Below are 11,734 nucleotides of genomic sequence, written 5' to 3'. Positions count from 1 at the left end.
TTGGCTCTCCACCCATGTCAATTACCTGGCATAGTAAAGACAGAACATTCCTTTCTATTTAAAAATAAACCAAATAAGTATAAGGCGTTGTCCCAGGCATTGTTTTAAGGAAGAGGCACTGCTCGAGCCAGAACTGTTATTATTTGGCTTACTTGCAAAACTGTATCTAAAGACATGTTATTAATATCATCTTAGCCCAGCTTGAACTTGTTTTCCATCTCCATCCTAAATCTCCTTATCCTGATTGATAACTACTGCAAAAGTAAGGCTTGGGCCATAAGTACTTTATACTTAGTCTAGTCATCAGTGACTCTGCTTCGAGCATATGAGCAACCTCATTTCAGTATGTAGATTGAATAACGTTTTACCGTTTGCCCTACAGCTTGCAGGTAACGTACTGATTTAATAATGTGTGTCTAGCAACTTTAGCTTCTGCTGACCAAAGCTGAAAATTACTTGCTTCTTAGGTTTTGTTAGTATTTGTTATTCAAACATAAAATGCAAATTCAGAAGGACAAGTAACAGTGATTATGTCATTGGAAAACAAAAGTTTCAGACTGTTCTCACCATTTATATCTTCTGTTGCAACTAGCTAGAATTTAAACTTCCAGGAGTGAATATTTATACACTAACTTTGACGCTGCAAATATCATCTCAAGTGAAACTTCCAAGGTTACCTAACTCCGGAAGGTCCAAACCCGCTGGGACATTTTGCATATCCATTAATATTTGTGGGCAGATTAGATATTTGTAAATTATGGTTACTGAATTTCGATGATGATTTCTATAAATCTTGAGTCTGAAAGCTGCTCAGCTCTAGCTCAAGCAAAGCATTGCTTCCAGTGTGGGACTGAGTCTATGCTGTGCCTGCAAGAAAAGTTTGCAAAGTAAACCTGAAAAAAATAAAGATTACCTCCTGGTAAATGAAAGGTTTAGTTCCTGCAGCAAACCATTTTGTATTGAGATCTTTCAGCTTGTCCAGAAATGCTCTTATGTCCCCAGGCCACATGTGCTTGGCAGCATCAATTCGGAAGCCTGCTACGCCAATATCAATGAGGTAGTTCAGGTACTCAGCAACTTTGGAGCGTACGTAGTCCTTCCCCAGGGCCAGGTCAAGCAGGCTGACCAAGCGGCAGTCTCGGACCTACATAAAAATTCTGAAATGAAACATTTTTCACCTAGTGAACTAAATGTAGTGTTCAACATATATTTTTTTTATTTTGTTATCTGCATTGGAATGCCAAATAAAACTTTCACTAGCCATTGTGCACCATGCATAGCTTTCCTTGGACACTTATCGGCATAGACAGAGCATTAAGAAGTCTGCATTCACCCTGCTGTAGTTACTGAAGGGTTATAACAGATAGTCAAACCATTAAATTTATAACCAGCTTTCTACTGAAAATATAGGCCTAAAATATGATAAATTAGTTTTACTCCAGTGTATTAAGGAACAGATTGATTACTCTTTCAGGTGCACTCACTTTTTCCCTGATATGAGAAAGAACTCTAGAAATTGTAGTTCTAAATCTTTTAAAAATCTTCAGTTATTATCGCCTTGCAAAACATTAAGCTCTTGTTTTCTGTCCTCTTTTTGCCTGTTTCCTGTAAATACAAAATGATGGGCATTGATTTTATTGAAAGAATACTCTCAACATAAATGAATATCCTGAAATGATTCTTTTAATAACTCTTAATGACGGATTTCCATGGTTATGCAGATCTATCTGGGGAGAGTAAGGTATATCAGACCATGTTGCAAACCAAGCTAAAGAATTGGCTGTAAAGATGCTCCTTTAATTCTCTAATTCTCAAGAATTCAGGGACATTTAAAGCCTCTTCTTCTTCTGCCACCTCTCAAAAAAATCTCTCTCCTCAACTTAGATGCAGGAAGGATCAAATGCATTTGAAAGCCATAAGACGTTATTTAAGAAAGATAAGAATTTATCTTTATAAAATGATTTTTCATTCTGTGGTAGTTTTAAAATCCCAGCTTCATAATCTGATAGAAAGAAACAGATAGACTCCTACAAAATCTCTAAACAGAAGGTTGGTTTTCAAGATTTTAGCACTGAGACCAAAGAAAACTTCCAAATTACAATAAAAGGTAAATAGCAGCTCTTAATTTAAAAAACAAAACAAAAACAAACCCACAAACAAACAAAAAACAACAAACACACACACAAAACCCCCACACAAGAGAATCCTTGAATAGATTTTATAAGCTTTAAAACTGTCTTTCTAAATTACCTAAGAACATTTGTCTACATCTGAAATTGAGCTATTGGCTCAAGTGGAGCTATCCCTTTATGAAGTGGATATCAACACCAACCTGTTACCAATTTAGATAGTTTGCCATGAAGGTTTTTGTTTTGTTTTTTAAAAAAAAAATATCTGAGAGTAACAAAGAGCAAAGAAAACACAACCCAGTAACAGATGTACATGAAAAACATATTTATAGTTCTAGGTTTACCTGAGATACATCATCATAACTCTCAATGTCTCCACTTCTAGATTTACATTTACCATCATTAAAGTCCCAGCCAGAATACGGCACGGCTGGAAAATCTTCAGTCTTTGCATTGAAATAGCTTCCACAAGTAGCATGGTCGCCAGCACCAGCGTTCGCCCCGCACATATGGTTGATTACTGCATCCACATAAATATGTACCTAGAGAAGAGCATCCACATTTCCATTTGAGAAAGCTGTGTTGGAGAGCACCATTGATTAACGTTCTCTCTCTCACCTCCTGCCCTACCCTGTTTCTGCGTGTTTGCTTCCCCCACCATTTCATTTAAAATATTTCTCTTCTATTAACATATAATAATGATGACAATATGCATCTCAACAGAAAGGCAGAGAATGCTGTGCCCATTTTTAAAAAGGGTAGAAAGGAGGACCCTGGGAACTACCAACCTGTCAGCCTCCCCTCTGTGCCCGAGAAGCACATGGAACATATGGTCCTAAGGCACAGAGTACAGGGAGTTGATACAAAACAGCCAGTCTTCACCAAGAGCAAGTCCTGCATGACCAACCTAGTGGCCTTCTGTGATGGAGTGACTACATCAGTGGACAAGGGAAGAGCTATATTTGTCATCTATCTGGACTTCTGTAAGGCCTTTGACACGGTTCCTCACAACATCCTTCTCTCCAAATTGAAGAGATATGGACTTGACAGGTTGACTTTTCGGTAGATGAGGAATTAGTTGGATGATCACATCCAGAGCATAGTGGTCAATGGCTCGATGTCCAGAGGGAGATGGGTGACAAGTGGTATCCCGCAGGGGTCTGTACTGGAATGAATATTGTTCAATATCTTCATCAATGGGATGAAGGTCAATGGGACACAGTGAGATCAAGTGACCCTCAGCAGGTTTGCAGATAACACCAAGCTGAGTGGTGTAGTTGACACACTTAAGGGACAGGATGCCATCCAGAAGGACCTGGACAAGCTTGAAAAGTAGGACTGTGTGAACCTCATGACATTCAACAAGGCCAAGTGCAAGGTCCTGCACCTGGGTTGGTGCAACCTCAGTATCAATACAGGCTGGGAGATCAAGGGGTTGAGATCAGCCCTGTGGATAAGGACTTGGGGGTGCTGGTGGATGAAAAGTTGGACATAAGCTGGCAATGTGTACTCACAGCCCAGAAGGCCAACTGTACCCTGGGCTACATCAAAAGATGGGTGGCCTGCAGGTCAAGGGAGGTGATTCTGCTCTGGTGAGACCCTACCTGGAGTAATGTGTCCAGCTCTGGAGTCCTTAGCACAAGACAGACATGCACCTGTTGGAGCAGCACCAGAGCAGTGCCACAAAAATGATGAGAGGGCTGAAGCACCTCTCCTATGAAGAAAGGCCAAGAGAGCTGGGGTTGTTCAGCCTGGAAAAATCTCTGGGGAGACCTTATTGAGGCCTTTCAGTACTTAAAGGGAGCCTATAAGAGAGATGGAGACAAAGAGTTCACCAGGGCCGGTTGCAATTGGAGAAGGGGTAATGGTTTTAAACGAAAAGAGGGAAGACTTATACTAGACATAAGGAAAAAATTTCTGACAGTGAGGATGATGAAACATGGGAACAAGATGCCCAGAGAGGTAGTAGATGCCTCATTCCTGGAAACATTCTAGGTCAGGATGGACAGGGCTCTGGCTACCCTGATCTAGTAGATGTTGTCCCAGGACAGGGAGCTAGACTAGATGACCTTTAAAAGGCCTTTCCAACCTCAAATATTCTATGATAAAAGAACCATCTTCAATCCAGTGGTATCATACCTTCCCTTCTAAATGACTGCTTGTCTGTAGCCTTCCACTGTTAACACTACAAGGTTTTCAAAGCACTTACTCCAACATTATTGCATCTGGTGACCATGTCTCTGAATTCAGTTTCATTTCCAGATCGTGTGCACAGTTTGTAACTGACGGGCTGGTACCTTTCCCACCACGGTTGCCGGGGATCAGTAATAATAACATTTTCATTTGGAGGTGAAATCTGTGAATAAGATGGTGTCTCTTGGTAACAGGATACTGATATCGGGTTACCTATTTGCTAAGTATTGTCATAGAACGAACATAAAAGCAGAAAATCAGGTCACTTCAAGAGAAGATGCTCACAATACCTAACCCTTGTAGCTCCACGTAGCTATGTCAGCAGAGATAGTCCTGAATCAGGAAGGAATTGACTGTGAAACAACCGGTATAACATCCTGCCCTGAAAATCGATCTGACTTCCCATTTTTGTAAAGTTTTGGATTTCTTGACATGAGACTCATTACAGTTTCAGTATGAGCTACAACTCTTCCTTTTATAGGCTCTTTCCAGGATACTTTTCAGGGAACAAGCTTTTACCACTACCTCCAAGTTTCTGGGCATAACCACCTGATCCCACCATTTCTCACAAAGATCCCTAGGCTGCAGCCTGACTTAGCTGCCCACACATTTGTGACCAGCTCAGAAGTTCTTCGTCTGAAAAAACTTCCTGACAATCTGAAATAGTTTAATAGGTGACTGCCCTCCAGCAGTACCACCCCACCCATCTGACATTACTGGTTCCACAGGAGTAGGTGTCTGTTGCTCAGACAGAACAGATTTGCATTGACACATCTCCACCAGAACCCTGGTTCAGTTCCTTTCCACCTGCTCACACCAGGTTCCTGCAAAGAAGGGTCTCTTACTGGCTTACTCTGACACTATACTTCACAGAAACTTGCCAGTTTTGGGTGTATACAATGAACAGCCTTTTATATTTGTTTATTTAAAACCTTTAGCAGTTTGGTATTCTCTTTGGGAGCCCTTTTCTTCAATCACAGTTACATTTTATGTTTACTGCTTTAAATAATATCAAGCAGATAAATGTAGGTTACCCTTCACAGCAGTAAAAAAAATTTAGCCAGGGATCTGCAATTCTAATTCATCTAAATGTAACAGCACAGAATGCAAAACACACTTTGGAGCAATGAAATAAATTCATGTTTACTCAATGATGGCTGGAGAATATATTTGTCAGCATTTACTACTTCCATTACCAATTTCTATTTTTCTTTTTCAGCACCTGTCCTCTAGCAAACTGAACATTTTCTATGGAAAACAAATTATCATCTCTGTAGCAATTTCACTACCTACTGATAGGAACAGACATACCTGAACTCCTCCAAACCCATTAGGAGCCAAGTAGCGCTCACACTCAAGAGCGATGTCGGCCCAGCGCCATTCAAAGAGATGTACAATAGACGTCCTCCCAGCCTGAGTATTGGGGCTGTACTGTCCCCAGCAGAACCCTACAGCTAACAGGAGAAAGAAGATATCCATCCTCTGCTCTCTGATCAGCTGCACTCCTCTTACTGCCCACGCATGTTCCTGCAAGAGGGTAAAGTACACATTACAAAATACACATTTAGAAGTAAATGCCCATCTCTGGTATCATATTTATACAACTTGTCATTTTTTTTTGAGAACTAGATTCTACCTAAGCTATACCCACCTCCCGTACTAACAGTAATTTTTCTGAATTTAAAATTCAGACATTGTCTAATACAGGATGTCTCTAATGTTGTAGTTTTCTTTGTATAAAGCCAAAAACAATCCCAAAAAGCAAAGTAGCATTTACATAGACTGAAATGGACATTTCATTTCTCACTTTAATGCATATTCTACATTCTTACTTATCCTCGAGAGGCATCTTTCTTTCCAGTCTGTGTTACTATAACTTGTGCATATTTAGAAAGGTCTTGGAGAAGCAGCATGTTGCCATGAAACACCAGATATTTTTGAGGTCTAACATCAATGAATCTGTTGTTTGAATGATAAATGTCACACATATCGTGAAACTGCCCTAATCTTGGAAGATCTCTCAGGTACAGAAGTGACAGTACTGACTTAAAACAAATTAAACCTAATTCCTATCCAGTTTGTACTTAGATATGAACACAGATGACAAGCCTACTAAAATTGCCTCTCCTTTTTCTCATCTAAGGAGAGATAAAATTATAACAAACCAGAAGTTAAACAACTATCAAGGTTTACATTAAGCTGTTCAGAATCTCATTTTGCACTCTTCATATTTAGAAGCTGGTTTAGACAATGAGATACAAAGAAGTCCTACAAGCAGATCTTTGCAAACAAAAACCTGCTTCTTCCCATAAACAGAACACAGAATCTTGTCACTTTCCTCCAAGTATGTAATCTTTGTGAAAAGTTACCTTAACACAGAAACAAGACAGGGCAAGGAGGGAATAAAAAGGTTCCTGGGTTGTGTGTCACCAGAGACACCACACACTCAAGTGAAGGTTTAAACATGAACACGAGGTGGTACCGAAAGCAAAGCAGCAGAACTCAATACGTACGTTTCGGGGCACCCTGTCCCCTTCCCAGCGCCCCCCGCCGGCCCCCCCCCCGCCGGCAGCCAGCCGAGTTGCTGCGGGAGCCCAGCCCCTTCCGCTGGGGCGGAGCCGGAGCTGGGTCGGGACCCTGGCCCCGCACCGCTCCCGCCCCGGGGAAACAGGCTCCGTAAGCCCGCCCCCCGGCCCGCTCTGCCAGCCAGAAACTGCTCCAGGGTAAAAAAATAAACCCATTTATCTTAAAGCTTTATATTACACGGGTGTGTTGATTCAGTTCAAAGTGAAATTACATTCTGGAATGTATTTGTTCTCCAGATTTGAGAAGTGAAATCTCTCGGCATAGAACCTTCGCTCATGTAAAAGAAAAGAATACCTTTTTGGCTTTGAGTACAGCACCACCTTACTGTTATCCTACATCATTGCTTTGAAAATGTACAACTAGGCAAACTACCATGGCCTTTTATGCAGTATTTTATAAGCTTGGTTCTGTGTTTCTAACTCAATGTGGGTGTCAGGACATACTGCACAGTTCCTCTATTACTGCCTTTTAATGTGCAATAAATTGAGTCTCAAGTCTTTGTAAAGTGGCTCCATCCAGACAGAAACTCAAAACGTGGTAGTAGAATGAAGGTTTTCATATTTTTTACAGCTACAGTGGCTTAACCAATATTTTCTACTTTGACATTGCTACAGTAGCTCTGCCATACAAAGTAACAAACAGAGCTTTTCACTCTGAAAATAATGTTTCCTTTTTTGAGGAACAGTCAAAACCACAACCATAGTAAATATTTGCCCGTATATAAAAAAAGGATCTCATGCCAGCAGCTGCTTGCTAGGCTGGAGTAAAAGACACGGGTAGGGCTTGCAGTACTCAAGTGTTTATCCTACAGTAGGAACAGTAGCAAGGTAAGCTACTCAAGGAAACCAAAATGTTGACAGTAGCAAAGGTGTTCTCTTCAGTCTTGTATCAAGTAGGGAGATACGTTTAAGAAATAAACTAGAAGCGGTTGGAAATTTCCTTTATTTTCTAGGACAAGTGATCCTTGGTTTAACATTAGGTCCCCTCTTAGCTGTCAGGTTCCATAGAAATGAAGGGATAACAAAGATGCAAACTATGGAAAATGTGAAATGTCTGAGTGAATTTTCCAAGTTACTATTGTCATAAGGATAATTTAGCTAGAAACCATTCATTTCTGAATGTACAGTAACTCCGTGTTGCAGATGGCTTTATTATTTTTACCTTTATGTTTATATTTTTCACTACCATATAGTGAAGTGCCTGAAAATCAAAGTTTTTGAAGAAAAATAACACTCAAACTGGAACTGATGAGTCTTACATATCAAATTCACACTAAGGCCACTGCAGAAATGTGCATGCTTTTTAAAAATCCATCACTTTAGCATTAAAAGCACATCAGAATGACCTTCTGAAAGTGGCTTTCAAAGAAAATTCTGACAAGGCACACAACTCCCATTTATACAGAGAAAATTAATTCAGCTTCTGCTATCACAAGATCTTTGCTACATCAAGGAGTCAAATTTATACAAAGAGCACTACGGTGAAATTTCCGATTTTTAGATTACCTGAATTAGCCTCACATTGAAAATTATAGATATCAGTATATTCCAGAGTTTGTTTAAAGAAATGTTGCTCTGTCTATATGTCATTAGCTAATGAAGAATGTGGAACAGTGAATGCAGGCTTATTTATGTGCTATCTCAGAAGCTGGCCCTAAAGGCTTGTTAAAAAAAGGTCATTTGACCTGAAATACCAGATAAACAGAACAAACATTCCACCTAGCAGAAACAGGTATACAAAACCTATTTTGTAACCTGGGGTTACAAAACTCCAGTTGATTTAAGGGAATGAAAACTTTGCCTTCTGATTTTAAGAGTCCTCTTGACTGGACTGCAGAAGTTTCTTTGATTGGTTATCAGTGCAAGGTGGTAGGGAGTGTGTTTCATTTGTTCTTTAATAATATAAGCTCACAAAGAATACAGCTTTAACCATAATACATTTTTTTTCAAAACCCTTCTTTCTCTAAGTATTTTAAATCCTCTAGTTCTCATAAAACTTCCTCTGAGTGTACTTTTCCTGACCTATGACTCCAAATACAGATGAGATAAGCTACTGAACAACTGCACAGTCCACACAGGACAGACAGGCCAAGAATTCCAGTAAAAGCATTTTAAGGTAATCTGCTAAGCCAGCTCATGTTTAAAAAAAAAAAAAAAAAAAGGCAAAGAAACAGTTATTATGGTCCAGCAATAAATACTAGTGATTTAGGCTGTTTGCAGCTGGAACCGTGACAGAAGTCTCTACATCAGCCTGTTAGTACACCATTAAGTATGAGTTAATATTTTATGGAATAATTTTCCCCTTAAATCCACTGGACTCTCTTGCCAAGTAAACAGCACTGCAACATTTCCCAGGTGGCTTTAGAAAGTCACGCTAATCCTCCTAGCATGTAACAAACCTCACTGTGTGACCTCCACAACACTGACTTTTATTAAGCACAGTTCAACAGGGCAAGGACCACATCTATGCTGATTTAACACAGTTTTAACTCCTAGTCTGGTTTCAGTGAGTTCAATCTCATTAAGGATGTTTTTCAAGATGTCGATGAACAATGAAAGTGAATTACTGAGGAAAAACTATGCCTAATTTCACAGTATAAATTCATGCCAGTCTTCTTGCTTAGTGTCCAAAACAAAGATTTACACTAAAAGATTAGATTTTATCTTTTTTACCCCGAAACATTAAGAGCTAAATATCACACTCACAAAGGCATATACTAATATATACTCTGAATCATCTCGAACATGCTGCAGTTACAATTAGACTGTTCACCTTAAAAAAAAAGTGTCTTCCTTCTCCTTCCTACTCACAAACCACATGATAAAACAAAAGTCGAAATGAAGAGAAAAAGGCAAAATGAAGAGCAAGTGAATAATTTATTATAGATTTCACAAGCCAAGTAACGTACATTTATCATGTAAGTCTTGTGGCAGTTTAAAGATACTTAGAATCTTTAAACTAAGAAAATTCATACTCTGCCTTAAATATGTTAGAAATGCTACTACGCACAGTTCAAGAGTGCCGATGGTTACACTGCTTCTTCCCCCAGCTTGGCAATACTTGAAAGAGATGAACACAAAAGGGACCTGGAACATCACAAAGGCATGTTAAAAGTAAGAACAACCAGAAAATAGTAGTGTCATGCTTTGACAACTAAATTGAAAAATGCTTAGTATTTAGAAAAGCGCTGAATGTCTGAAAAAAAAAATCTGACATAATATATACAGGCTGCATTAATTTTATGTTACAGTAAGTTAATAATGGAACCCACAAGAAAAACATGTGACTGGCAGTAACACTACCTCAGCGCAGAGAACAAGCTAAAAAAACCAACAAAAAGACAGCAATGATTAATAGTTGATTAATAGTTCAATTTTGAATACTTAATTGCAAGATACTGTTAGATTTTCTTTTCTACTCTAAAAAGAAAAAGTAAGGAATGTACAAACTAATTCAGCTACAGATTATTTCTCATATACCAGGACAACAGTAATCATTAAATGATCTGAAATACTGGTCAACCCTTTAACATCATTAAGAATTGCTCTGCAACATATTTTAACCAACTTACTATCATCATCGTTATATTTAAATAAAGAAAATCAAGAAGACATCCTGAAGTATGAGCTCAGCACAGCTCCATGTACATCAGTAGAACACTTCTAGCTCATACAAGCTAAGGAATTCAACCACAAATTAGCAAGTTACATGACCTTTGAGGAAGAAGGTGGAGGCTACCTTTTACGGCTAGGAACCTTCATCACGTCTATACGCACAACACAGACAACTCTTTATTTTTTCCCCCTGAAAAAGTGCCCTTTGCTTTAAAAATTACCAGATTAGTTCAAGCTCTAAAACATGTAAACTCCTCCCCACACCTATTCTATATGAAAACTTAGATGTAGTTGAGCACTATGGGAAACATTGCACAAAAAAAGGATACAACAAGAAAGGATACACTCTGCATGACAGTATTACTGCAGTATTTACACAGGAATGTTTCTAAAGAAGAACAGCAGAATGTGGTTTAATTTTACTTGTTTCTCAGTAATGCACACACATAATTTTATGCTGCCTATCAAAAGTCAATGTGCCTCTGGTAAGATAGTTTTGACACCTTATGAGATCTAATGATGGCTGATGAGTCCACCAACACTAAATTTCATAATCAAAAGTACATTTTTGGTTAACTTGAACTACTAGGACAAGACCAGATTTTTCTGTCTCATTAATTCTCCTTCAAGCCTTTGCCATTTTACAGACTCACTTGTTCCACTGGGTTCAAAACCCAATCATGTTCCCATTCAACGTAGGCTTTCAAGTCACTTCTTCCCTATGAAGAAGCTGAAGACACATCAGTTTTTCTACATAACCTTTCTCCCCAAAAGCTGTATTTTAGCTACAGAAAAAATAGCCACCCCAAATACTAACTGAAATTTTTGCCAGCCTATCAATAAAGACATTTCAGCCAGTAAGGAGTTAAGAGTATTTTCATAAACCACATGTATTTTCTCTACAAATTATAAAAACTTTCTAGAGAAAACACTAAAAAAAGTAATTAAAATAGTTACAATAACATTCATGAATTTAACATAGCTTCTGTTTAAAAAGAATTAAACTTATGACAGTATAGGTGTAAAAACAAACAAATTTGAGATACAGGATACAGATCAAATCCAAAATCCCTCAAGTGTTTGCATAAACATGTTTACATGCCTATTTATGTTCCATATTAGACTCTGACACTGTCCTTTCCTACAGACTCAAATTTGAGTTTCCTACAGATTCAAATTTCTATCATGGAACTGTGCATCATAAATCAGCAC

At 38.7% G+C, this 11,734-nt stretch overlaps 1 protein-coding gene across 1 annotated transcript; it reads right to left on the bottom strand.

The window, feature by feature from the left end:
- Positions 1-4: 4 nt before the first annotated feature.
- On the bottom strand, positions 5-5,801 carry LOC103782284 (pancreatic alpha-amylase-like; the record flags this gene model as incomplete). Its single annotated transcript, XM_008950045.1, has 5 exons — positions 5,634-5,801; positions 4,339-4,485; positions 2,474-2,671; positions 914-1,144; positions 5-25 (listed from the first exon to the last, which is right to left on the bottom strand). Coding segments are annotated over exons 1-5 (765 nt in total), but the record flags the coding sequence as incomplete, so codon positions are not given.
- Positions 5,802-11,734: the final 5,933 nt, after the last annotated feature.

This window comes from Merops nubicus, unplaced genomic scaffold, assembly GCF_000691845.1.
Source record: "Merops nubicus isolate BGI_N331 unplaced genomic scaffold, ASM69184v1 scaffold21301, whole genome shotgun sequence".
NCBI lineage: Eukaryota > Metazoa > Chordata > Aves > Coraciiformes > Meropidae > Merops > Merops nubicus.
The sequence above is the reverse complement of the archived record's forward strand: the minus strand, read 5'-3'. Positions and strand labels throughout refer to the sequence as shown.